Source organism: Besnoitia besnoiti, chromosome I (genome assembly GCF_002563875.1).
Source record: "Besnoitia besnoiti strain Bb-Ger1 chromosome I, whole genome shotgun sequence".
In the NCBI taxonomy this organism is placed as follows: Eukaryota; Apicomplexa; class Conoidasida; order Eucoccidiorida; family Sarcocystidae; genus Besnoitia; species Besnoitia besnoiti.
This window is the reverse complement of record NC_042356.1, coordinates 7,041,239-7,068,386: the sequence shown is the minus strand read 5'-3', so window position 1 is coordinate 7,068,386 and position 27,148 is coordinate 7,041,239. Positions and strand designations below refer to the sequence as shown.

At 56.2% G+C, this 27,148-nt stretch overlaps 4 protein-coding genes across 4 annotated transcripts; 2 read left to right on the top strand and 2 right to left on the bottom strand.

Moving 5' to 3' along the window:
- Nucleotides 1-1,122: 1,122 nt before the first annotated feature.
- BESB_009910 (uncharacterized protein) lies at nucleotides 1,123-5,160 on the top strand (the record flags this gene model as incomplete). Its single annotated transcript, XM_029359745.1, has 10 exons — nucleotides 1,123-1,475; nucleotides 1,850-1,957; nucleotides 2,337-2,482; nucleotides 2,695-2,810; nucleotides 2,960-3,090; nucleotides 3,553-3,958; nucleotides 4,228-4,382; nucleotides 4,588-4,716; nucleotides 4,811-4,904; nucleotides 5,095-5,160. 10 exons carry the CDS (start codon nucleotides 1,123-1,125, stop codon nucleotides 5,158-5,160), a joined length of 1,704 nt encoding a protein of 567 aa, XP_029222658.1.
- A 1,493-nt stretch (nucleotides 5,161-6,653) lies between these two features.
- Nucleotides 6,654-8,918, top strand: BESB_009900 (putative folate/biopterin transporter; the record flags this gene model as incomplete). Its single annotated transcript, XM_029359744.1, has 15 exons — nucleotides 6,654-6,707; nucleotides 6,780-6,790; nucleotides 6,866-6,946; nucleotides 7,013-7,089; nucleotides 7,146-7,206; nucleotides 7,269-7,392; nucleotides 7,538-7,612; nucleotides 7,675-7,774; nucleotides 7,837-7,968; nucleotides 8,030-8,153; nucleotides 8,224-8,348; nucleotides 8,413-8,495; nucleotides 8,551-8,608; nucleotides 8,663-8,819; nucleotides 8,885-8,918. The coding sequence occupies 15 exons, from the start codon at nucleotides 6,654-6,656 to the stop codon at nucleotides 8,916-8,918; spliced, it is 1,296 nt and encodes a 431-aa protein (XP_029222657.1).
- Nucleotides 8,919-9,190: 272 nt separating this feature from the next.
- Nucleotides 9,191-14,317, bottom strand: BESB_009890 (putative oligosaccharyl transferase stt3 protein; the record flags this gene model as incomplete). The annotated part of the gene is made up of 13 exons (XM_029359743.1): nucleotides 9,191-9,238; nucleotides 9,339-9,530; nucleotides 9,925-10,050; nucleotides 10,205-10,270; nucleotides 10,385-10,481; nucleotides 10,614-10,716; nucleotides 10,840-10,900; nucleotides 11,249-11,341; nucleotides 11,653-11,792; nucleotides 12,274-12,511; nucleotides 12,648-13,387; nucleotides 13,771-13,975; nucleotides 14,162-14,317. The coding sequence occupies 13 exons, from the start codon at nucleotides 14,315-14,317 to the stop codon at nucleotides 9,191-9,193; spliced, it is 2,265 nt and encodes a 754-aa protein (XP_029222656.1).
- A 2,432-nt stretch (nucleotides 14,318-16,749) lies between these two features.
- BESB_009880 (LsmAD domain-containing protein) lies at nucleotides 16,750-26,404 on the bottom strand (the record flags this gene model as incomplete). Its single annotated transcript, XM_029359742.1, has 13 exons — nucleotides 16,750-17,232; nucleotides 17,595-18,346; nucleotides 18,492-18,599; nucleotides 18,928-19,060; nucleotides 19,758-19,979; nucleotides 20,419-21,605; nucleotides 22,045-22,361; nucleotides 22,718-22,805; nucleotides 23,148-23,691; nucleotides 24,129-24,412; nucleotides 24,758-25,070; nucleotides 25,407-25,541; nucleotides 26,267-26,404. 13 exons carry the CDS (start codon nucleotides 26,402-26,404, stop codon nucleotides 16,750-16,752), a joined length of 4,704 nt encoding a protein of 1,567 aa, XP_029222655.1.
- Between the last annotated feature and the right edge of the window lie 744 nt (nucleotides 26,405-27,148).

The following is a 27,148-nucleotide window of genomic DNA, read 5'->3' as shown; positions in this document are numbered from 1 at the left end:
CGGAGCCGTGGCCACGCGAGGTGATGTTTCCGGTCGCTTATGGGGCGAGCGATATCTAAAATCATATATTCGTCACTGTTGCACATTGCAGGATATCCAGCGCCCGAAGAGGGGGGGGGGGGCGGGGAGGCAGGGGAGAGAGCGCCTGCGAAAAGCATTTCGTCAGGGATTGACTACAGAGAGGCGCCGTCGTTCTATGCCCTTCTAACACAACAGCATAATTTTTACTTGAGTGTATTCTGGGGCAGGCTCCTTAGAGGCTTTCTAAGCGCAAATCAAATGCCGGTGCCCGCACTTCCTCTTCGCAAACCTAAATATACCATATACATGGATGCCGGGCACCATCGGCCGTGGCTGGATGTGGCAGTTATTGGGCCGTATCGAGTGTTGGGAAGAGCAGCTAAAAAAACACGCGTCCCATATAGTCCCATCTGTGCCTCAAACAGGCCTCAGTGCATGTGCAAACGGCTACCGGCGGAGCGAAACAATGTCACTACCTTTGATCACGGATCTCCACAGGCCCGAAGGACTGCGCGCCCACCGCCAGGGATAAGCATTGCGTTGTGACAAGGAGAAGCTCAACTGTGGTTTCTCGGAAGTGTATGAGCACAAAGTTACCACGTTGTTCGCACTTGAAGACGCAGCGTACTGGCGGAGAAGAAGGGTTGCTCGGCGGAGTGCCCGAGAGACGACAGTCGGCTGCGGTGCATGCAACTGGTGGTTCGCTGGCGACGCCGCAGGGCGGCCTGTCTCCTGTGCTTGTTCGCTGTAGCCGGCAAGGTGGGCGGCGCCTCCGCCTCGTTTGTGTCTCAGCGTCCTGAATACCTACTTTACGGTCGCCGACTGCCGTGATGCACTAGCAAGCGCCGACCGGCCCAACAAATCGGCAAAGAGCTGTTGAAGTTTATGTTTTCCACGACAGCGCGTCCTGCGGCGTCTGTGGGATGGTCTTTGTGGTATTTTAGGGGTGAGTGCTCATCGGGAACACAGTGGGTGGCCCGTGTTGCATGCATAGGGTGCCAGTGCTTTGTGCGGCCAAGATTTAAATCCTCAGGGTAAACGTGCCTCAGTCAATTTGAGTCACCCCCGTATTGTTCTTGATTCTTCGACGCAGTTGGCATGATGAGGCTCCCGTCTTCTGCGCGTTTACTAGCGGCGCGTCAAACGCCAACTCCAGGCCACGCGACCTGCGACGGTCTGGCCACGGGCAGGAGGCTCTTGGGTCAGGGCCCAAGTGTCTCCGGCTTATTTCTTCAAGGATGGCACACTGGTGTTGGCCCAGCTTTCCCATCGCAGCTGGGTGCTTTGCCGTGTGTCCTCGGATCTGGACCCGCCACGCAGAGCCAGCGCCGTCGATACGCTACCATGGGATCTAACTGGTCATTCTCCAAGGTTCAGTATACCAAGTACCGCATTACGAAGCCGTGGACAACGGACACGATGTTTGATGACATAATTCTGTCTCAACCATCAAAGTGAGTGATGGCGGGTATCTGGATCGGTTTGCCATCCCCGGGATCGAGAGCATGCCCATCTGTGCATCATGACGGGAGGCAGTTGGCGGACGTGACGGAAGATGGCGTAGGCGGCGTTGCGAGGAGTGGGGGTACATTATCTGGCAAACTAATGCGGGCTTACCTAATTTGGAGACTAAAAATCACGGAGGCGGTGCGTGTGCGTTACGCCACGAAGAGTCCTTGGAGTGGCGACGGCAGGTTGCAGATTGGCTACTTCAGAACAGTGTGACACTGGCAGAGAAGCTAGAGACCCTCTCGGGTCGCTAGCTTCTCTGTCGATATCTGATGCATGTAAACCCATGGTCAGCGCCGCTCTCTATCCTTGCGTGTAGGGATGACTTCGCCAAATTTACAAAGGAAGCACCCCTCTTTCTTAGGTTTTTGAAGCTTGTCACCGATGTCGAAGGACGCCAAGACGCGTTCATTCAGTTTGCAAGGAGGTAAGGAGGACGACACAGGCTTGGAGAGCTCGACGCTGATGCCTCAGCTTTCCGAGGTGGTGTGTGCAGCGCCTCCATGCTCCCGTGTGCAAACGTGCAAACTCGAATGGCAAGGCATGTGCTCTAGAGGATTGGACGCTTGTGTTTTCGGTAGAGCCACGCTATCGTGGTGTTTTGCTACTGGTAAAAGGGAAAAGGACTCGATGGCAGGAGCAAGGTGGGAGTGGGAGGGTGTCGATTTTGAATGTGACTGTCAGTTCCATGTTATGCACGTTTCGGAGCGGGATACAAGTGGATTACCGCTTTTATCACCTGTGCATGCTTGTTGAACACTGAATGTCCAACTCGCTGTCGGGGACTGACCTGTTTTGGACTGCAGGTGTGAGAACGGCTTGACCGTGGAGAAGGATGTGTACGTAACGAAGAAGGAGCTACTCGAGTGCCTCTGGAAAAATGGATACAGTGACACGGAGATCAACGCTTTCGAGATCGCCTTTCCTGGTGATTACAAGTTTCACTACCCAGGTAAGGCGTGACCGAGAAGTGAGGGGCTTCTTTTTACAATGATGTCCAAATTCTGATTTGGCGGGTGTAGTGCACACGCGAGGTCGTTTTCCCATGCTTGTGCATCCTCTGTCAACTGAAACCGTCGTCTGCAGTTCGTGCAGTTAGGTGATTCTGGGCAGAAGGGCGAGTGCGGAGTGGAGGCGTCTCCCTAGTCCTTCCATTTTTTGCAGAGCTTGCCGTCCTTTTCGAGCTCTCTGAGGAGGACTGCTACAAGTACTGCCTGCGCCAACGCGCCGCGAAGCCCGAGGAGTTGGTGGAGCTCAAGTACAAAAAGCCAAATAACCTGGTAAGGGAGTAAACTACGCCGGGGTGCCGTACCACCTACAGCGAAACTCAGTGTCTCTGTCCGATTTTTCCCCGTCTTCCTGTAGGCTTTCCTGCCTGCAAAGCGTGGGCGACATAACAGACCTTTTTTTGTGTGTTTGTGTACTGCAGGTGTCCTCATATGGTCTCTGCTTCCTAGGCGTGTGGTTTGGCTTCTCCAACACCGTTCTGAGCAATGCCTGGTTCTACTCGAAGACGTTTCCCTTCGGCGCTGTTTTCTACATGCTAGGATCCTACTTTTAGTAAGTGGACTAGTGTGTTCCACGCAGTGACTCGCCCTGCGTATCACTTTGGGCCACCACGCCGGTAGCGTTATGCTGCAAGAAATTCTGACGCACCTCCCGGGTCAGCGAGGCACTCAACCCCATGCAATAGGCCCGCGCTCACGCGCTGTAACCACGGAGCGGGGGGGTTTCGTGCCCAATGATAGTAAATTCGAATTGTTCTTGAATGTGCCTCTGCCGCGCAGATGTTGCATATCCGGGATAGTGGAGCACTCTCCGACCATTTTGAAGATCTGCTCAGACAGCAACCCGGTCATCACAGGCAGTGCAGTGCTTTCTTCCTTCGCTTTCCTCACTGCGACTCATGGAGTGACGGCGCCGTTTTGTACCACGTAATAAGAGTATCCACAGGGCACTGGAACCTGCATAGTCGTGCAGTATTCCGCACACGCGTACCTATTTGGGACTGGCTTTGCGCAGTCGCGATATTCGCGAAAAGCTCTGGAAGGAAGAGAAGGCTCTGATTCATACTGCTCAAGAAAACAAGAACATGGGTGAAGAGTCCGTCTACAAGCAGATGAAACAGTATGCCAATGATACAAAGTGCCTCGACTACCTCTCCAAGTTCCGTGGAGAGGTAGAGGATCAGATCGCAGCCTACAAAAAGGCACTGGTTTCCCAGATGAGACGTCAACTTACAGAGCGTCTGGTTGAGAAGCTCAACGGCATTCAGCAAGCGGAGAAGCTTATCCAGGGCTCTCTGCAGGAGGTGATGGTTCGCGAGATTGTTGCATCTTTCAGAGATACGTATGGCAGCCGACCGCAGCTTCAAGAGGAGGCGATGCGAAGCGCTCTCCAAGGCTTGTCCGGCTCCGACAACGTGATGGTACGCTTCCCTTCTAGCAATTTCCGCAACCATTAGGAACACCTGAGTTGACTGCACAAGATGCGCGCACGGTGCACCTGTCCGCGCGTGGCAGCTAATGGTCCACGTGTGGCTCGCAGAACAGCACATGTTTGTCGATAAGTGGGAGAATAATCGGACTCGCGCATGTTTGTGGTATAGAATGTCTCCGAAAGGCGACTGTAGAGTCGAGCTACAAAGTCGGCAGATGGATTGGAAACGCGTATTTTCGGGTGTTGACTTGTTGGCAGGACCCTGTCGGGGCACATTTCAAGGCCTCGCTGCAGGAGCTGGCAAAAGTGAATCTGTCTACCACGGCGGCCAACCCTGCAGGATCTGTCGTAGAGAGAGTGGCTGCTGTCTTTCAAAAGCGGGAAAAGGAGTTTTTAGATTCCTTTACAGTCAAGTAAGAGAATCACGCACCGGGCTTCGTACATCTGCACGAATCTCAAGGATCACTCCCGATCAGCGCAAGTTCTTTGATACGCGTGGTAGTTCTCACGTGCTACATCTGGGCCAATCTCGGCAAAGATCTACAAGCTGAAATTGTCAGCAGGGCAGGAAGGAGAGCATTTGCGTTGCCGGTTTATCGATGCTGGCGTGTTTTTCAGGGCCTCCGAAGCACAAGAGATCCGACAGCTTGTTGGCAAGTGCCAAAAGGGAAATGCGTTTGATTTTCATGCTTTGTCGGAGGAGGACTTGTGCAGGCTCGAGCAGCTCTATTCAACAGTCAACAACAGGTAAAGTGGTAGTTGTTTTTCCACACACTGTGGGATCCGTTTCTGTTCCCAATTCTGAAACGACGCGGCTTCGTCTGTCGTGTGTTTGTTGCAGAGTCGGTTTTGAAACTTTGCACGAGGACGCTATCAAGCCGATTGTTCCCATGAGTGAAAACTCCAGAGGTTTCGTTGACTTCGTCAACACTCAAGTAAGGTTGTGTCAGGTTGCGAAACGGGCGGTTTCAACTCTTGAGTTGTGGCACTGGGTAGCTGACGCGAACGACTGCGGTAGGACACCACACGAGATCGAGGCGGGCTTAAGTATGTTTCAACAGAACGTAGCAAGGATACAAGGCACACTTCGTCTGCCGATGTCCTTCTCCCTTGTGGTGTTCGCAGCTGGAGATTACCAAAGCGAAGCTGCGGAATGCGCGTCTTACCGCTTTCGCTGGTGCTTTCGTCTGACTTCACTGTGGCAAGAGGTGTTCAACAGATTTCTCGGTTTGCTGGGCAGCGGGTTAGCGATCTCGCGATGTTCACTTTTAAGTTTGCCCTGCAGCACGCCTCGGCTGGTCATGCCATCAAGATGTGGAAGACACTCAGACCAACTATGTGTTTTGTTTCCCTCAATGGGCATCATGGTGTGTCACGCTTCAGCGGGTGCCTGAAGGTATGGCGTCCGACGCAGTTACACCTTTATTACAGGCACACAGTAGCAGGTGAAGAGCAAGCGTCGGAGCTCTTTCCTTCCTGGCTCGGAATGTTTCTCGATACCGCAGTGTGCAGATGTTCGCTTCGTGTGCCAGTGCCTAATTCTGGCAGGCTGGCGGTGGTCTCCGTAACTGGACATCTATTAATGGCATGTGGATGCATTCTTCGGATATCGCTTCAGTGTGTCGCTGTGGTACTGCTTGGGTTCTGTCTCAACGCAAACCGCCAGTCAGGAGGATCATGCGAGTTCCGTATCACGTGATGTCACGCCCAAGGAAATTTTATATCACAACTCTAGTTAGCAGATAAAAGTGGAAGCCTAGATCGGGCGAAGGATTCACCTGTCTCGGCTCAGAATTCACTCCGCTGCACAGTTGAGCCTCGCCAACAGGGGAGCTGCAGGGCGATATTACACTGGAGGAAGCGAGTCAACAAGCACCGACAGTACGCTTCCTTTGAATCTGTCGGAGACACTTCAGCCGCGAAGATCTTTCAAATGCACACAACCATCGCGCAGGGCTCACAGTGGCATCGACATCCAGGAGCTGGCACAGACGATGCCACCGCTTCCACGCACTCACTCGCTCATAATCACGCTACCAACAGGTGGCAGGTTTTTTCGACTTCGACGTGCAAAACGGTGCAGCAGGACATGAGCACTGCCTGCGAAATTCCGTAAACACAAACATATCTGTTCGTCTTGTAGACAGACAGACGCAGAGGGGGAAGTAGGGTTGGTGGGAGCCTGGTATGTGCAGTTGTACAGTCCACGACAAGAAAGGGGTTTTGGAACTAGTATTTTTGTATTGTGCGTCTTCGCCTGTTGCGTGTAAATGTTCAAGGACAGGGCTCAGTGGTCGGCTGCATACGATGTCGGCTGCGGTGGCCGATCTGTCCCACACAGGGGCCTCCCGCAATGCTCATCGCCCAGAAAACCGAATACCGCTGCCATTCTAGCATCATCTTGTACATATGAAAGACAAGCGATGGTTGTGCTTCACGACGGATGCGTATGAGAACTCCGAGTTTTTGTGGTGGTTGCCAAGGAGCCCGCTGTCGCTACACTGCCGCGTGACGCGTCGAAGTGTGACTGTCGACCGCTCGATCGGGATCCCCTACGAAGTGTTGTAGCGACGAAGGCTGAAACACCTGCATGACGCGGCATTTGATACAGTTTTTCGCCTGCACTGGTCATTGTAACTCAGTATTAACCGCGTGAGACGTAGCTATAGAAACCCGGAACCACAATGCGGGGCGTGGGAGTCCGAACTGCTTTTGCTGGATACGAAGAGGTTGAGGCTGTAAGTGAACATGTTTACTGCTGAAGAGTTCAAGAAGAAAGCTGGTGCAACGATCATCACGCTGGAAGACAGGTCCGATCAGGGTAAGCGGGGACCGTCCACCAAGTGACTGCGTCGTGCTCTATTCGTACTCGAACCCTCTCGTCGTTTGCCCTTAGTGACGGAGTGGACGAGGTTCCCCTTATTCCGTGGACCGAGGCGGGATATTTAGAAAAGTTGACTTTTACGCAGTTCGTGATGTAGGTTGCAACGGGCCGTCGTTCGTTGTGCGCTGCCGTGCGTCTGTAACCGCCCTCAACGTGCAGATACCTCGTTGGTTTTTCCGAGGGTCTTACTCACCTTGCGGCTCTGGCCATATATTACCTGCTAAAAGACGACCTTGGTAATCTCTTTGCAACGATACGTTTGAACCAAGAGTATAGTGCGACCGTAAAACAGGCCTTTCTCCCCCCGAGGTCTCGGCCATTTTCATTGCGCCTGCTCTGCCATGGGTTTTCAAGTACAAATCACGAGTCCGGGATGCGTGAAAGAATCCACCCTATATCGAATTCTGCGTTGCAGACCGTTCTTCGCCTTCCTCTCAGATACATTCGCTGTATTTGGTTATCGGAGGAAACCATATATGATAGTGTTTAGCACATTGGAGGCCATCGGCTTTCTGATGCTGGGCCTTGCTCCTGCTTCGGTATGTCTCGCCGTGCCCACCCCCTATCATGAACCCCAACCTTTGCATTTTAGGTCTCGGTTGCGGTCGCATCACTTTTCCTCATTTCGGTAAGTTTGTAACGAGAGCCCGACTTGCGTGCTTGTAGACACGTCACCTGCTTCAGCTCTGCGCTGCCTTTTGCTCGGCTGTGGCGGAAGCCCTCGTTGTAGAGAGCACCACGGGGAAGACATTAGACCAAGTGAGAACGAGAAACTGCGATTTCATCGTGCTGACGCATCTTTATACATCCACATTTTCTAGAGCGCGGAGAACGTGTCAGACTTCATCACTGCGAAGGCCGTTGGCAGTTTGGCCGTCGCGTACTTATCAGGCTACCTTCTGGAAAAAACATCAAAAGGAAGTAGGGCCGTGCAGTACCTCACCCCTCCCTGAAGTGAACCCATGATTCATTTATCTCATTAGGCATCTTCGTCGCAACTGCGACATTTCCACTTTTCATAACCTTCATTTCCTTCTTCATGAACGATGTCACAACCCCACCAGCACGGGACTTCAAGGCGCAATTCCGCGAGCTCAGCACATTTCTGAAACAGCGTACGCTACTCTGAGGAGGAGGGCCCAGAGGCTTTTGAATCAAATGACGCGTAAATAACAGCTGTGATTTGGGGTCCTGCGCTGTACATCTTCATCTACATGGCGGGCCCCGACTACGACGATGCACTGTTCTTCTTTTTCTCAAACAAACTCGGCTTCTCCCCCACTTTCATGGGCACGCTGAGGTAGGACACATAAAAACATATCTGCGTGCTTCCGAAGTGGAACAGCAGCATCTACTTCCCTTTTCCGCAGATTCACCTACGGCATAGCAGCTCTGCTTGGAGTGGTTCTCTACCGATTCGTATTTAGGCAGGCAGGGTTCCGGCAAACTCTGTTCTGGACCATAATAGTTTCTCTCCCTATATATATTTCCCCTGGTAGGCTCTACACACAACATGAAAGCAGTGAATCTGGATCCGCAACCGCCTTCCCCCTTTCTAGTTATTCTGGTCACCGGCTTCAATCACAAGCTTGGTATCAGCAATCAAGCGTTTGTCCTGAGTGGCGGAGTCTTGATCGAAGCGGTAAGGTCCATTAACCATGCGTCGGATAAGTAATGCTGCACGACTTTCTCCTTAGACGGCAGAGATCCAGCTCCTTCCATTGCTGGTCTTGACCGCTTCTATATGCCCTCCCGGTTAGGATTTTGGCTCACTGCGTTGGTATGTTCCAGGGCGACACTCATTGCCAGGACTTGAGGGGAGTGTTTACGGGATGATGATGTCTATTCGAAACTCCGGCTCCATGGTCTCCCGCGGTCTAAGCGCTCTCTTTGCGTGGGCAGCCGGCATAACAGCTACCAACTTCATTCATCTTAGTTCGTACATCCTCCTATGCGGCGCATGGCTGTAAGATGTCTTTGTCACTAACGTTCTGAAGAGGTGTCAACGCTAATGAGCGAATTACGTGCCAGGCTTCTCCCTCTCTTCTTCCTCGGCTTCATGTAAGGCGACAAAGGGGTGTTGATATCTGTACTAGACACTTCATACGACCGCCTTTCAGACCGGACAGTGAGGATGCAGACGCATGTTCAGCGGATTCAGGGTGAAAAAGGAATCCTTTGCTCAGACAATGAAGTTGGGAAAATCAAGCGGCAGCACGACGAACTTCACGAAAAACTGAAACATCAGCAAAACGCGTGACAGTAAGAAACTCCAGCGCATTCCAACAGAACGTGTTAAACATGGAGGAACAGCAGCTAGGGTGGAACATTATCGTGTCAGCGGCTGCCGCGGGTGAAACCATAACGAGTTTCCGGCCGCTTCACCTGCAAGCAATATACACATATACGAGTGTCTCTTCGATTGTAGCGTAGACAAACACTCCTGCGAAGATGTGTGGTTATCGCCATACCAGCGGCAACTTACCTTGTATATACGGACAAGCCAATTCTCTGTTGTGTACGCTTCCTCGAAGTAATGCAGCGAAATGTCCTTGTGACCAATCTCCACATTGCGCGCGAAATCGAATCCGTTGGTAACGTTCGCGAACCGATGATACGACAATTTATACATCAGGCTGTCAACCAGTGCCTTCGGCGCGTCTTTCCCAACAGTGTACTGCACACACGCGTAAACGAAAGGTAGCAGATAGCGAACAAACGGTAATCCGTAGTCACGTTTGTCGTCTGATCTACGCCAGCGGGCGCCCGTTGGTAGCCTCGCACCCCCGTGCCGACTCTGCCACTATATGCTTTCTGGTGTTAGCGTGCTTGCAGACTCGGGTGCTTTCTGGTGCAATCGCATTCTGCAACCGCCCAATACAGACAGCGCTATTGAGGGCTGCCGGGCAAGTAGGCACATTTAGTTGCCCACCTCGCTTCGGAGGTTACAGAGAAACAAGCACGACAGATGGCACTGGCTCCCGCGACTGTTAGAGGGGGCCCGAAATGCAGAGTGATTCATAAGTCGATGAACCTTCCCATACACATCAGTGCAGCTTCAATAGACGTACCATTCCTCGTCTACTTAGGAAATCTGACTGCTGAATAGCAGGGTACACGCCAGAGGCAATGCGGATTATCCATAAGAATTTATTGATGTCATCGCTCTGGTATCGCGCCACACCTCCGAAAACAACCTGCAAAGGGAAGAAACCACAGTTCTTGGCATTGGATAGCAAGTCCTGCGGTTCTGCTTGGCTCCTGGTTCTTCGACGCGCACTGATGCGTATTACTGTAGCTTTCTACAATAAAAAAGGGGAAAGGCAAGCGACCTAGCGACATTTTGCTTACGAAAACATAATCCACGTCCAGCGCCTGCATTATTTTGTAAGCTTTTTCTTCGTTTGAAGCTAGAGCCTGCACAGCCACCACATTCCACAACGGGTTGAATTGAGCTCTCGAAGCATTGCGATATGCACGAATACTGAAAAAGTAAAGACGTTCGGTGCGAGCAAACTTATTTTGACCTACTAGCCCGACTGTGGCAATGTGCGTGTTATTCCACGTGTTATTGTCCACAAAGACCGTTCGGTTGCCCATGGCTGTCGCCTGGTAACCGTAATCCCACCTGCAGGAAGAAATGAATATAGCAGAAAAAGCACGGGCACATTTACTTCTTGCTGATTTGAATGCCAAGGCCGACGGTCAGACACTGACAGGTAAACGAACCTCACCGTGCAGCCCTAGCAGCCGAACTCACCACGCCATTATTCTCGCTCGAGGATGGGTATTTTGACGAATCCAGTAGTATGCTTCTCTGAAATCATCCTGGATGAGACGCCCTCCGTCGCGAAGATTTGCGCCTACAATTGGCAGAGACAGGAAACCGCACGTGCCACGTCACACCACTACGTCGTCAGCTCGGGGCTGGAAAATAAGCAATGCCAGTCCTAGTTCGGATTTCTAGCTGAAGGACGGGCACTTACTGAGTACGATACTAGGGTGGGAGTAGATCATTGACCCGGTCCACGTGCAGTGGTTTATGTACTGCAGAACAAAGAACACCACACTAGAGATGGAGACAACTCCAGTTGAGGAACGCCACCCTTGGAGTACACCGCCGCCGCAAGCGCAAGACGCATGCGGCAACCGTTGGCTGGGATGAAATCTACGCATGCTTGCTGCGCATTTGAGCACCTGGTCAAACGACTCCGCTAGACGAAATGGAGCCCTGGTGCGACGTATCGTTCGCCATACGCCAGATCTGGATGGGACCCCTCTACGCGACGTGACGCTGCGGCGGCGGAGGCGGCTGGCAAAGGGGCATTGCACCTGTCGCTTCACCTGCCAAACCCAGCTCTGGACACTCGCGAAAAAAGCCAGCCTTTCTTTTACCATTGTGGTGATCCAGGCGAAAATCAGAAGGACGAAAGCCGCGAACGAAATAGGAACAGTGTTGCGCTCGGACCTCTTCCTTCCGACATTTCTCTGCATGAGACATGGAGATTTCGCACAAATAATGTCTTCTCGCATGCTATCCAGACACCTTTATCTCTTCCTTTCATTCGAGGGGGACGCAGACATTGCCTACTGGCGTCTATTGCCACCCATCTGGCAGCAGAGCTCTTTGTTGGATTTGTACGTGGCACAGTGCAGAACACAATTTACGGAATGCGAGCAACGCCTAACATTGTAGGGGTGTCACACGATAGCAAAACGAAGACCGCAGAGAAGCTTCTAGCTGGGATAACTACTGTTGTCCATGGTGGAAGGGACTATGTGTCAAGAACACGACTTACGAAGGCGGGAATGCTGAACTTTCTTGAGGCTGTTGGAAGCCTCAGGTACGACACAAGGCTGCTGACGAAACGAGAGGCCCCGATCCCCGCGAGAACAGCTGCCGCGGGCGAAAGAACAAGCATCAGCCGAACCATGATGCCTAGCGCAAAACACAGACCACGCGCAAATCAAGAGTAAAGACACACTGCATTTCAGCGATTTCGCGTTTTCTATTTGCCTTCGCAATACTTTTCTCTCATACGGTTCTTCCCTTCCAGGAATAGAAGCAACGGCTTCAACGCGAGAGAAACAACAGGGAAAAAAGGCACATCGTGGTGATTCCGAGCCGACAAATTGTCGTGGCTTTCTAGACGCGCACTCAGTGAACGGCAATCGACAGCGTCCGTCGAGGTCCCGAAGGCAGACGCCCCAGCAACAGTGCGGCTGATGGTTTGAGAAAGCCGCTGAGGCCTCGCTACACTCTCGCTGGCTGCCGAGATTCATTCTAGGGGGCATGCTGCAACACAGCGAAGCCAAAATTGATCGTGAAGTGCGCAGTCGTATCTGGAGCCGCTGGTCTTCTCATGGGCGAGCACCGGATATATAGGGTCTCTGGCGATGCCCAGGCATCCCTAGACTACCTGAAAAGTAGGCGGCGAGGACGCCGTAGATTCCAGCAAAGAGCGATCCATCTGTTGGCTTCCGCAAGCAGACGATGAGGCCCAGAGGGGCGAGGAGAGTCGTAAGGTGGAGGTCGAAAATATAGGTAGCCCAGGTGGCGGGCTGGTGCTCTGAGACGGACGCAATGATTGGCAAGTACTTGGCGGCGTATGTGGGATCCAGGAGGGTGAGCGACCGTGCTGACCAAGATGTGCGGCCCTGCATGCAGACGAGAACCAGCCGTGGGAGCGTTTTTATCAAAGGAGAGCCGCTCTGTCGTGGCGTCTCGAGGATGGGCCCCATTGGTTTGGTGAAACTTTGCTGCGGCATCGCCGGCGCCCTCCCTTGAGCCTACCGTCGCTGTGAGCCAGATGAAGAGACTGAGGAAGACTCCGACTACGCCCAGGACCAGCAGTTTGAGGAGCTGTTTGATGACGGCGGCGGGAAGCACCTCCTTGAGGAACGAAGAAGCCGCCAGAACGTTGACCATGATGAAGACGCCATGACACGCCATGTGCTCCGAGCTGGAGACGGCCGCGAAGTTGACGAAGGGGACGTTTAGACACATGATTGTCATAAGGACGTAGAACACACTGTACGCGACAAAATGCCGGGCTGTGATGCGCCCGAGAAGCGCAAGCGCCACCATGTGCACTGCGACTGTATTTATCACAAAGATGTATCCGCCCCACGTGACCGCCATATACACTGTTGCGACTGCCGCCAAGAGAGCGGAGAGCATCGTGCCCTTCTTCAGAGCTCGTATCCACATGCAAAAAGCATTCACCATTGCAAAGATCGCCACCGCTTCGTTGTCATACGACCCTGCGACAGATCTGGACATGTACGAGGGGGAAATGCCGACGAAAAGGGCAGCAAAGAGGCCAGCCCCTGCGGACCCACTCGCCTGCTTGGCGAGGAAATATGTAGCCACGGCTGTGAGACCGGAAAACACGGGTGCCAGGAGGACGCAGACACCCGGAATATCCACCGGAAACCCGACCGCATGCGCCAAATCATACACCAGTTTCGACGTTGACATCAGCCCCGGAAACAGCGTCTGCCCGACCACGCGGCCCAAAGGATACCAGGTTTCTGCCAAGCAGCACACACAGAAAAACGGACGGACACGACAGTCCACGCATATCAGAAAGCCCGCAGTCGGTCGAAAGCAGTGCGAGACAACGAAGTGGTCCACACTCAGAATTTGTCCGACGCAAAAATTGCGGCTTTGCAGGTTTATATGTGGAAACAACACATCCGAATGGAAATCAGCGGACAACCGCTTCGTGGACCAGTCCGGCGTGAAGGGCCTTCCATACCGCGACAGCAGTCCTTTGCGCCAACGGATTCCTCGATGAGAGGGCGTTAATAGAGAATATCTTTTACTCTACTACCTCGCCGCCGCTACGCAGCCATGCATGTGCGGCGATTCTACGCAGTGCAGCGGCACCCGAAGGCGGAGTGACTTCCCTTACCATGGTCAAACCAGTTCCAAAACTCGTAGAAGCTCTCGTTAGCCAGGTATGTCGTTGTACGGTAATTGAAGTATGGATCGAATTCGTGAATGACAGACTCGTAACGAATGACCGCGAACTGGCGGATACAGAAACAGAGGACGAAGATTGTCAAAAGAGCAGCAGCCTCGACGACTGGACTCCAGCGCCTGCCCACTGTTTGAACCTGCACGCAGACGGAGCGAACGAACCAAACACATCCGCGAGACTGGAAACTCTCCTGCAGGAGCAGTGTGTGGAATGGAGGCGCCACGGAAATCGCCAGAGGCTGCGCGCTACTGGCCAGATGGCCGCACGCGATCGCCCCGCAGCACACACACGCTTTCGTGGTAATTCTGTCGCAGAAGTTTACCTTCCGAGCGGCTCGGCTGTGAAGGATCCGCCCCAACACACAATCCAGCCGGAAGACCTGGTGATCGTCGTCATCTTCACAAGATGCCGCCTCCCGTGGAGGAGGCGGCTCGGGCGTCGGGACGCCTACGGAAGATGAGGCAGACCTGACCGCCATTTCGCATTTGGCGTTCCTAAATGTGGCAGAAGCGTTAATAAATATACAGCGCGTTCATGAATAACTACTCGCCTGCGATGTGGCTCCCAAGAGATGAGAAGACTCTTTTGGTTTGCGGGACAGGACGCCTCGGGTCCGGATCCAGCAATACGCCGTCTCGGGTTCGGCGTCCCTGTGCACCAGCGTCCTGCCCTAGCCAAGCGTTTCACGACATGTCCGATTTCTTGTTTTGAGTGCGGCGGAGGGACGAGACAGGAAGACGAAAACCGCCAGGATGCGGCAAGATACGCCGAACAGTTCTGCCAGGCACATCCGTGTTTTGCCGACGTCGCGTAACTGCGAGGCTCCCAAAACACACCGGTAGACTCTCCGGTTCAATTTGATGCCAGCTGGAAGACTACCCGCGAGAAGCTGGCCATTTTTCGAATGCGCAAACGGCAACACGGGATGTGTGCGACGGAGAAGAATCAGACGCTGTCACCAGCTTCGGCTTGCCTCCATTAGCCACGGCAACCCATGCAAAATAGTACGTCTCCTGGGAGGCTTCAGATTCTTTGAGCGTGTGAGGCAAAAAACAAGCGCAGTCGCTTCCAGATATCAGAAATCTTCCATTTGGCTCCGCCGTAGCTAATGCGCCATTGCCGACTGTGCATGCACACGCGCATGCTCCAGAGTTCGATTCGTTACACAACAACAGAACGGTTCGCATCTGCTAGGACAGCTTTCCATATACCGGTTTCTACTTGAAAATCAATAGGCTAACTCTTCCGGCTGTGAATAGTGGGCAAAAGCATACCCACCAACTTTGTTCCTGCACCGCACAGGCTGTCTGATCGACGCGATCGCCGAAAATGTCATGTCTTGCAGCTGAGCGACCACCTGGTAGGCCTGGCGACAACAAGTCGTCGTGTTTCTATTACGCGCCTCTTCTCCACGAGCAGGCAACAGACATTCTCTGTCTACGGTTTTACGCATTCCCGTGAACTAGCAGAGCTGTCCAACCTGCTCGCCATGCAATTGCTGATGCCCGAGGCTGCCCTATACGCGGGACCCTAGTCAATAATACACACGGTCGCATGGTTCCAAGTGCTTCACATACTCTGCCATCAGTAGATACAATAACCGGGCGGGCATGTGTTTCTTTGGACTGCATGGAGTCCGCCTATTACCCAGCAATAGTGCAACGATCGACTAACGGAGCCAAGGCGTCAAGCTATGCAAGCGCCTTCGACTGGTGCCACAACCAGACGGGCCGCACCAGAAAATTGAAGCGTGAGGTAGGTCACCGAGTCTTGAACAGCAGTGACCAGCTTGCCACATGCCTGCAAAAGCATGCGCAACATCCCGCGGAGCCTCAATCGCTTTGTTCGTGGAGCATCCAGCTTCGGGCAAAACAAGGGAAATCTTTTCAGGAAACTGAATGTCACGCTCCGGTCAGCTCAGAATGCACACCAAGAATGGATGCTTTCCCTGTTGACCTGAGCAGAGGAAAAAAACGCGGGTACTACCCACAACCCGATGTCACCATCTTCGTGAGAGTTTTCGACGCTAGAAGTATCAGGCTTATGCTTGGTTCCGGAATAAGTGTATGACTGATTAGTGTGGTATGTAGGAGGGCGGTTGCTGAGGAACACAGCGGTTGGAAGAGCGCGTCTAACCTACTGCTTCTCGTATTTTTGGGTTTTAGTGAACGCATGCGCGATCTGAGACGGATATGAGTGCGTGTCCGTGCAAGCGCCGAAGTGCGATTTGCCAGCGCTTGTTGTCTAGTATGCAGTTCGCTCGCCGTGCCTTTTTGTCGCAGCGCAGATAAAAATAGGCTTGGCTCTGCATCGGTTGGTAGCATTCCGTGTTCCGTATCGTTCTTTTGTCTGCTTCTAGATGCAGCCTACGGGCGGGGTAGCCGCTCCGTGGACTCATCCCCGTGTTAGGCGGGCACTCCATGGTTCCAGCGACCGGGTTCATCACCCAAGTACCGAACACGTTCCCTCACCACACAGCCGCTCCCTTATTGGAGTGTCACATCCCTTACCGAAAACAAAGAGACACACATAACTGCAATCATACCGCCGATAGGCGACCTGAACACTGCAACAGGCCTCTTGGCTCCTGCCACTGTTAGCGGCGCTGTTTCCTCTTTAGCGACCCAGTCACACTCTGCTTCTCATGCAACAGCCACACGGAACCTAAAACCACCGTACGCTGCTCAGCTTGCATAATGTAGCCGCCACGCATTACGCACGTGAGCAGAGAGGTAGACAGGAGACGAATCCCCACAGTCACTTTCTGCTCGAGCGCCACTTCTCCACTTTCTTCGCCTCATACTGTGGAGCAGCTTTCTCCGAAGCCTGATACCACGTTCTCCACGCCCATTCATCCACATCTGCTTCCGTCCCCCCCCCTTCCCCCTACACAGCTCCATCCTACGGTCCTCAATCCGCTGCATTTCCTCCCCCACTGCTGTTCCCCGAACCCCCACCAGTTTCGCTGCCTGGTCCTCCTCCTCCGCTTGCTCCGGTGGCTGTGCTGCCGTTCTCTCCACTACTTCCCGCGCCCCCGGGTCCTGCGTCCCCCCCGGCGCCCTGAGACCCCCCGGATGCAGCCCCCTGGGTCCCCACGCCTGCAGCGGGGGCGGTATCGCCGCCTCCACTCGACCCACCTGGAGTCTGTGGAGCAGCCGATGCCTCTGCAGGGCCTGTTTGCGCTCCGGAGGCCCCCCGCGTGCCCTGCGAGGGGTGAGCAACGCCCGCTGTCGCCGCCGGGGTCGCCAGCAGCGGCGGAACGGGCATAATTGCCTGCTGCGGCGCCCCGAATCCATGAAGAAGTCCCGGCTGCTGCGCGCCGGCAGCCATCATCGGCGCGTACGCTAGAGGACGACCGGCAGCCGCGAGACCCGCAAGCGGCTGCGGAACGTACTGGGAACAGGGAGAAAAAGCAGCAGAAAACCAACTCTCAAGACGGAACACGCATGGAGATCATGACACGCGAAACTGAGCATAAACGAGCGACCAACACGTCGAGAGACAACTATGGGTAGTTGCTGAGTCGGTAGTGTTTGCACCTTACTTGGCGGGCTCCACTTGGGAAAATTCCACTCATTTCTACCCTCCACATGTTCGAAACAAGACAGCTCGGAACAGAAACGTCTGTCGGCACTTCTAGCACGAAACTCCGCAGGCAGTAGGGGATCGCGGAGCATCGGACAGCTTCACATTACAGTCCTCTACACAAGCATTCTGCTGCGTGCCGCACCAAACTCCTGCTCTCTCCCCCTTACCGGAACAGCATGCGCGGCGCCCATGACGCCGCCGCCGGCTGCAGCTCCTGGGAAGTGCGGGTGGCCCAGCGCGGCGGCCATGGCCGCGAAGTTAGCGGGCCCTGTCTGCGCGGCCAGCGGCTGGCCCATGGCGGCACCAGCGGCGAGGCCCACTATCGTCTGCTGGGGCTGTTGCCCGGACTGCGGCTGCCCCTGGGGCGCCTGGAGCGTGCACGGGACTCCTGCGACGGCGCCCACGCCTCTCTGGTGAGGCTGCACTCCCCCTCCCGAAGGGACCTGCTGCTGCACAAGTAGCTGGGACTGCTGAAACCCTGCGCCCGGGGCTCCCGCGGCGGCCCCGTTGCCCGCAGGCAACGCCGGCGGGCCAAGCGCCCCCGCAGCCCCCACCACGCCGCCAGTTTGGTTCGGGGCGTTCGGCAACGCCCCTGCAGCTTGCCCAGGCGCTCCCGGGGCCAAGGGCGCCTGCGCCCCAGCGCCGCCCCCTGGGTGAGACGCATGACCCTGCTGGTGCGCAGCTGCAGCCGCCGCGGCTGCCGCGACAGCGGCGGCGGCAGCCGGATTAGAGACAAGCGGGGACAGATGCTGAGCGAGAGGGAGAGGCGGATACATCAGAGGGTAGGACATCGCTCCCGGGTGCGGCGGCGCGCCGGCCGCCGGCAAAAAGGCTTGGGGACCAGCCGGAAACAGCAGCCGCGGGTGGAGGCTGAACAGCGGGCTAGCTGGCAACGGCGCCGAAAGCTGCGGGTGAAGAACTGCAGCACAGCAAGGAAGGGAAGGAGACATCAAGCGTGCTGATGAGCGACACACAGATATTCAGTCCGCAGTCTTACAGCGGTGGAGTGTGATGAAAGGGCGATCGGCTACTGGGCGACCTTCCTTCCACTCAACGTAGCTTACTCGGGAAAGGCGCAATGGGCGCACTGAGAGCTGCGGCAGGCAGAGCCGCGGCTGGGGGGAAGGACGTCGGAGGAATCTGTCCAAGAATCATTCTATATGAATCAGTGCCTGGAAACCAATAAAGCGAACGCCGCCCGCACTCCATGGTGCATGAAACCATGCTCTGAAAACCCGCCAAAAGATACGTCTTGCATCCTCCCGCGATCGCTTGCACAAGAGCGAGGCACCAGCTCCACCTACTGCATGCAGAGACTGGGTGCCCCCGTTCTTCGACTGCGGCTCCTTCTGATTTCTTGAGCCGCAATGGACAGGCTTCGCAGCCGCCTGCTTCTTCCGTGCCCGCCTGAATTGCAACTAAGGTACTGGTAGGCCCCATCGAAAGAGGAATAGCACAGAAAAAACATCAGCAGAGGAGCTAGTGGACAAGCGACCTTACCGAGGCCAATCCATTCCGACGAGACTTGAGACAGCTTCTCATGGCGCGCCTTGTTTATGAGGGAGTTCACGAACTCCCCAACATCGCGGTTGCGTTGCATGCCCGACGACCCTCGGCCTCCCTTACCACCCTTCTGAAAAAGACATACCAACGCAGACAGAAGGTGGAAAAAGGCGCATAAACGCACCCCGCCGAGCGCACACTCGCCTCCCACCTGCATTAAAAACTCCTGCATACGCGCGACTGCGACCCAACGCACGCACTTGACCGCCAAGCCGTCGCGGGTCCCTCTCAACCTGAACTGCGTAGGCGGCTCGCTGGGAGAGCTGACGATGCCTGCGAGGCATTCAGCCGTCACCCTCCACCCTCTGGCAGCGCGACATGAGTCACCGGCCTACCTTCTGAGGGCGAAGACACACACACACACAAACACAAACACACACACACGCAAAAAAGTATGTAACACCAGCGCCAAAGGATCTACCCGGTTCACACAGTCCGCACTGCTTGATCACTATGTCGACTGTACTATTACTATCCGCGTCACATACGAGACGAACGCAAAACGCAAAGCCTGCTTCTCCTTCGTGACGCCAGCACTGCTAAACAGATGCGGTTTCCCCCAGTTTTCCTAGAATGATTCCTGGCCCAGTAGACCAGGATTCTCTCGTTGCGGAGAAGCCCTGTAACATCTGAGCGCCGCCACTGGGCCCTGAAGAAAACGGTAGAAAAGTCGTCGAGAGCGCCCCTCCCACGCGGCATTCACCTGGAATTTCACTGCGCAACGCCTGCGTCTCGTGTCTTCCTGCGAGGCAATAAACGCTTACCACAGAGGCAGAGAGACGCTGGAAGGGCGCGAAGTGCGGCGCCCCGTTGCCGTTAGGATGCCCTCCGCCGTGGGGATGCGGAGCGACCGTTCCCCCGGGGCCCATTCGCATGTTGGCGCTCCCGATGAGGCCTTGCTGGTGATGAGGGTGTTGCCTCTGGTGGCCCTGTTGGCTCGGCGGAGGCGGAGGCTGGCCGATCAAATTTCCGCCCATCATGTTCATTTGCTGCATGCAACACACAGAAAGACACAGGCATTCCGCCGGGAGAACGAAGCAGCGTCAGCCGCATCCCTCTCGACCCGGTTCCTTCAGCACCTAGCAGAGAGAGGGGTATCGCCCTACATGCGTGCATGGGACTCCGACTCTGCCAGGCTTCCGGCAGGCCGGCGCCTTGGGGATGACATGTGCAGCAGGCACCTGGTGAAACAACGAGAACTTTGGTTCCGACGTCCTCGCATAATACAGGGTGGACGAAGGAACTCAAAAAATGTCCAAGTTTCAACCGAGTGGGGCTGCAAGAGCCTAGCGCGGAACTCCACACGCAGGCAAGAGCAGTGCAGGTGCTCGAGGGCGTGCTGCGGCACAGGCATCGCGCCGCCGTCACCGGCGCGTGCGAACAAACCCAGGAGGGCACGGAGCGCCACGGACCTGTTTATCCACTTACCGCCATGTGGCTATTGATTGCGAATCCACCCATTCCAAATGGCATCGCTCCGGCCGCAAGTCCGTCAGGGATCACGGACGCCCCTCCGGGGCCCGCAGTGGCCATCATGCCGCCTCCTTGCAGAGCACCTGCTGCCATCCCCGCGGCACCTGGGTTCTGCGGGTCTCCAGCACCCCCTGCCGGGCCCATGAGACCCGTCGCTGCGGCGCCTCCAGGCGTGCCGCCGGCTGCGTGGTTGGGGTGAGGCCCGGCCACTCCGCCGGGGGCCTGCGGATGCTGGGGAGGAGGGAGTCCTCCTGCGGTGCCTGTCCCTCCTGCGACGACCACGCCGGCGACCAGGCCCTCGTTAGATGCTCCCGCACCCATGCCGCCGGGCCAACAACCTGCAGCGTGTGGGGGTGGGCCTCCTGGCTGACCGGCGAACGGATGCGCAGGAGGCGGCGCACAACCTCCTGGAGGCGTCTGGGTGAGTGCCATGCCGCCAGCCGGGTTCAGGTGTTGAGGAGCCCCGTGATTCGGGTTCCCGCCAGTCGCCCCCTGAGGATGACCGCGAGCGCCAGCTCCGGTGGCGCCAGCGTTGGCTCCTCCAGTGTTGCCGCCGTGTGGGGCAACAGCCCCACCGGTGGCCCCCGGTACCCCGGGGACGCCTGCCCCTGCAATCTGTGGGCCACCGAGCCCATTCGGGCCTCCTGCGCTCCCCGCGCCAAGGTGACCCTTGCCGTGCACCGCAGAGGTACCAGTCCCATCCACGGTGGCAGCATGGTGAGGATGGTGACGCGCCCCAGCGGCGTTCGCATGCGGAAGAGACGTGTGCATGTGGGGGGGGTCTCCGGCGCGGACACCCCCTGCTCCTGGCAATCCCACAACTGGGATCGCGGACGCAGGCGACGGGCCCATAACTCGCCCAGCGGGCGGCCCGCCAGCGGCTCCAGGCACTCCCACCATGCCCCCTGGACCGAGCTGCGGAGGCAACCCAGTCATCATCCCCGGCGCTCCTGGGACTCCAGGGTGGGGCCGATGGGCGCCATACGCGTTCGCATGCAACGCAGCCGCCCCCGCCGCACCATGCGGGCCCCGGAGGGCCGCCGGGTTTGTGTGGGAGGGCGTTGACGGGGTGAAGGCGTTCGCGTGAGGGTTGAACTGGAATCCCTTCTTAGTGCCGAAAGTCGATGAAGACTGCGACGAATCTAAAGCGGTGCAAGGCAAAAGAACGACAGAGAACACAGCAATCGATCGCCTGCACACAGCCGCTCACGCGGCACTGACCAATGAAGGCGTCGAAACAGCCTGAAAGCCACCGTTCGGGGCAAATCCAGCAACCATGTCAGCAGGAGTATTCGCCTCTGAACCAAAACGATGTGCCCATCTCCTCCCGTCTCGCTTTCTCACCCTTGTTCGTTGTTCCGGCGCTGCCGTTGACGCCCGTGGCGGATGAGCCCGCGCCGTTCTTACTGCGACCAGCGTCTTTACCCGCGCCTGAGGGAGCAGAAGACCCGCCTGCGGCTGAAGCAGCCCCCGAGGGGCTCGCGCCGCCCCCGGCAGCCTCTGATGCGCTCGCTCCCTCCGCAGCTCCAGAAGCATTGACCGCGTTGGCCGTTTGATGACTTGTGTTGAAGTGCGGAGAACTTTGAGCGGACGAGGCTGCCCCCGCGGGCGAGGTATCGTGGGAGGGCCCGCCGCTTGTGCTGTTTCCACTTCCCCTCGCAGAGCCCGGCGACTTGTTTTTCTCTAGCAGCTGCGTGAAAACTTTCGACGCATTTAAAAATTCGTTCTTATCTTGCGCTCGATCTCGGCGCTTTGTTTCCCCGCCTCCTGGCTGCGCTTGCTGCGTCTTCTTGTTTTTGAAGTTGAGCCATTCCTCCTGCGTCTGGTCGTCCAGCTTCGGCAGCGCCGGCTCCAAGTTCAACGCATTGATGCCTCCGAGTTCATGCAGCGCGGGAGCCCTGAAGACGCAACGGAGAGAAGGCAGAAACAGGAAATGTTTCTACCCACAAGCACGTATACAAGCTACACACAGATGCGCCAAAAACACAACAAGCCTTTGCTGTTTGAATAGAGCAACTCGACACCAGAAAGCCGCAGTGACCCGCGAGACGCGGTCACGCCTAATTGAGCACAGGTCTCTGCAAAATCTATTTAAGCAGCGTTGAACAGCGTGAGGGAGTCCTCCCATGGGGGACATGGAACCTTGGGTGCGATATGTTTCTCAGCCCTGCCCTCCCTGCCTTCCTTGAGCATCGCATGAAAGCGGCTCAGACTCATGAACTTCTCGCGCCCACGAGGGAGCGAGACAACCTACCGGCCGGGTGAGCCTGACGCCAGGATGCTGCGCATCTTCTTGTGGGTCTCGTGGAGCTCTTTATGTGCAGGAGGAGTCGAGGTGACCCCTGGCAGTGACAAACACCCGCACAACAGCCGTGTCATTTCTTCCAGCGATTTTCCATCTTTGCCTTCCCTCGCCTGAACAAGAGGGACGAGAGCTCTGAGGTCTACAGTCGCCCTGCCTCAATACAGACTCAAGTTTCGTCGCGTCTCCAACAGAAATGCAGTCCCCAGAATCGGGCTGTATTCTCTTCCTTTCTCTGCATCGACTGCAGACGCATCGGAGCTCCTTCGACACTTGCCTCCCACTCGCAGACTCACAGCACAGCCGCCACAGGCATGCACACGTCGCTTCTGGTGGGCTAGCCCACATCACACCTGTCTACCAAAAACAAACAAACGCCTACCGGCTCCTCTGGGCCCCGGAAGCCCCCCGGCAGCAGGCGCGTGGCCTCTGGCGAGTTCCTTCCTCTGGTTTTCCTTGGCGGCGATCTCGAGGTTTTCTCTCAACTCCCTCAAGGCGCCGCCCGCGACTTTGGCGACGTGGCCGCTGATGCCTCCGCCCGACGCGCCTTTGCCGCCCGGTGAACCCGCGCTCCCCGAGGCCCGACTGGTGTCTCCTCGCTGGCCCGTGGAGTTTTGCGCCGGCAACGACGCGAAAGAAGACGCGCGTCGGTCTCCGCCGCGCTCGCCAGCTGGCGCCGCCCCCGCGCCAGACCCGCTCGCCGCACCCGACTTGTTTCCCAGCCCCGAGGGTCCGCCAGCAGCGTGGGGACTGTTGGAAGCCACAGAACTGCGTGTGGAGCCGCGCCCGCCCCCGCCACCCGCGCTGTCGGGCGGCGGCGGCGACGCTCGCAAGACCCCGCCTCCAGAGCCTCCCGGCGAGCGCCGGTGCTGCGCGTAGCCGCCCGTGCCTGTGACCGCGCTGAACAGGGCCTCTTCGTCTTCACCCTGGATAAAAATGTGCCCACACAACGATCAGAGCTTGCAAGCGCTCAACAACAACGGATGCGTTACCCCATCTCGTGGAAGGCAACCACTGACTGCCATTACACATCTTGCGTCCGTCCGCAGACGACCGCAGGACGTGTATGTATTGTCTCTGCGAGTTCCCATAAGCGTGTCTCGGAAAACCTTCGACAGCAGAGTTCCACTGAGGCACGAGAAAACGGGACCGGGTGCTTATGCACATCGTCTTCGCCTTCCACGACAGCGTCCCCCCTAGCTACAATCTGAGGGAACAAGCATTTTTGCGTTTCTTATTCCAAGACGACCAAACATCCACGCAGACCTGCAGCAAGCACAGGGTCTAACGACTTCCAGCCCCCCTTTCGTAAGCCTCTGCGGTCCCGAAGCCAGCGCGACGACGCCCTCCGTTTCGGACTTACTCCTCTGACGTCGTCGACGGCGGCGTCGCGGGCCCCCTGTTGCTGCTTCTCCATTTCAGTCGCCAGTCTGTCGGCTTGTTGCTGGACTTGGAGGGGAATGGCGTCCAGATCGAGCTTCGTCGTGTAGAGCTCCTCCTTGTAGGAACTGCGGACTCCGAAGCGCTGCTCATTCACAGCGAACTGATCCCACTCCGTGCCCGCGGAGCCGCTCAGTCGCCGCCCTCCCAAGCCGCCCGAAGGCTCCAGAGCGCCGAGGGCGTCGTCGCCTCGTGAAGATCCCGCTCCTGAAGACACGAGAGCGAACACGCAAAGGCGAGCGGGCAGTGTCAACAGGCAGGACGCATGAACGACCCGACGTCGAAGAGGCAACGCCAGATTGCGCCGCGACCGCGGAGACAGGTCAACGCGGCGCCCCCGCGGGAAAACACACATAAACACGGAGAGATAAAGTGGAAAAAGTAAAAAAAGACAGACAAGGAAGGAAAAGTGAGACGCGCTACAGAGGAGCCGGGCGAGCAGCAGCGCCTAGCCTCAACGCCACCGCCCTCTGCCACCAGCAGCGTGTCACGTCTTCTCCCCCTCCAGTGCGTCGCGTGGTTTCGGGCGAAAAGACAAAAGTTGAGCCTTACCATCAGCAACCCACTTCTGCAGCTCTCGGGGATAGCCTGCGCCGCCGCGACCACCGCCAGAGGGGCCGTGACCGAGTCCTCTTTCCATGAATCGCTTTCCTCCCCCGTGCGAGCTGATCTGCGTGTCTGTCTGGAAGCCTCCCGCGCCGGAGGCGAAAGCAGCGGGGGTCGAGAAGACAGAACTGGAGCCCGAGGCGCCCGCCGGACCGGTCGCCGGCGCAGCGGGTGCGAGCGGGACGTCATAGGCGTGCAGCGAGAGAAAGGAGCGGTCTGGAAGATGCAGCTGGCGCTTCACTTCTCCGCTCAAACGGTTCTACAAACGCGGAATCCGGCAACGAGAAACACAGAAGAGGTACCAGCCAACGTCGATACGGTCTCTTTACCCCCCGGGCGTCGCCCTTCTCCTAGTTTTCCTTTAGCCTTCCGCCTGAAAACGAAAAGTTGCCGGCTGTGCAGCTTTGCTCTGGTGACTGCAGCCTCCGCCGCCCACATGCGCCCCCTCCCCCACCCCTCCCCCTCCCCGTCGGGCTAGTCCCGGCGGAACCAATCACCGCGGCAGGCAGAGACGAACCCGGGGGCGGAACGAGTCCGAAGTAGGCGCTGCGATCTGAAGAAGCCTTTTCTGGCTTCGAAGCAGCATTTCGCTTACCGCCGTCGGGAGTTCTCTGGCGCACGACAGAACCAAGTCGCCCTCTGGGCCGTCTTTTCTTTCTTTCTTCTCATACGCGTGGAACAGGCCCTGAACTTGACCGCCATTTTCCAACTTCACGCGGACTTCACGACCCTGAAAAAAGGCGCGGAACACTCAGGAAACGCACAGCTCAATCTAGGAGACCGTCCCCGCGTATGCATTCGCTTGCAGCAGACAGAACGCACCATGAAGGCGAAGAACGACGAAACACGCATTTGAAGAAGGAAACCCCCCACTCTACGCGAAGTCAGGCAGATGGGGAACGATGACAACTTCCCACACCGAATCCAAAAAAGAAAAGGCATCCTTCCTAAAGAGCTCGCAGCCACACCGAGTATGAAATGCTGCAGTAGAGACACACCCCTTCGAGGGAAACAGCATTCCTAGGAACTGTGAAGGCGCTGAGACAGAACGGAGACGAAGAAGAAGTGGAAGAAAAAAAGCGTCTACGAAACACCAAGGCGGAAGGGGGAGATACCCACACGCCACGACGCAGGAAGCCCAGAGGAAAGGTTCTTGTTTATTCCCTCATGCGGTAAAGGTATCTTGGATGATTGTATATTACCGGCTAAATGTCAATCAAACATGCGAATTTTAGGTTTTCCATACAATCTGTTTGGAACAAAAGGCTTGATAGTACTACCCTAAGTACATAATATACAGTCGCAGCAGTAGCGGTTAAACTATAGAAGAATCTAATATCCAACACTTTTAGCTGTCTTAAGTAGTCCAGAGCCGACATGGAGGTGCTGCGGAGGAGGAATTCATCCTGCCGCAAGAGGCATGCAGCAGAAGCAGCTGAGCGCTTCGACCCTTACCGTGAGGACTGCCATGCAGTAGTTCATCCGCATTTCATTGATCTCAGCCACGGAGGGCGACTTTCTCCCGCCCCGCTCAGATCGCAGCCCCCCTGCGCCCGCGCCCGCGGCGGGCGGCTGCGGCTCCGGCTTCCCCATCTACACAAGCGTCTGAAATAACTCAGGAGGGAGGACGGCACCGCGGCAATTTCCCTCGCGTGTGTCGTTCCTTTTCAAACACCGGTGGAAGACAAGCCCTCCTCCTCGTGTGGAGGGCCTTGCGAGAAGGCAAGCAGAGTCGGGGGGAGAAAACCGGGAAAACACTCCGTCAGGGCAAGTTGCTGTGGAGAGCGTGACGCAGAGAGGGAGGCGAGAGGCAGATCTTGCCGTCCAAAGTTTCCTGCACCGGGGGTCTCGACCACGCAGTTCAGAACTGAGACTTCCGAGCTTTCAGAAGTTTAAACAATAGATCAAATATATATCAACGGATTCGATGCCTCAAACGACCCACGTAGGACTTGGCCTCAGATCAAGTGATACACAAAGTGCGCAAAACAGAGGCCGCCAAAGTCGTACACAACCCTTTCATGCAAATATGGCTTGGGTTGATAGTCCGCACGTTCCTCCTGCTCCAACGAAAACATCTGAAATTTGTTCAACACGCAGTAAGACATCCTACCGACGCGACCCGCATTATATCATGTGCAACACACGTTCGTTCACTTATTTGCCAAGGGGGTTTTCAGCAGACGATAAGGCGCGCACACCGACTCTGGCATGAGGTGGCAAAGGAAACAACGGAGGAGAAAAGGAGTCTACGGGGATGGCTGGTCGAGTGCAGAGCTGTATGGGTGGGTTTTTTGGCTCCGTGTCTCAACCTGCAACGAAGGGATTTGCGTTTCG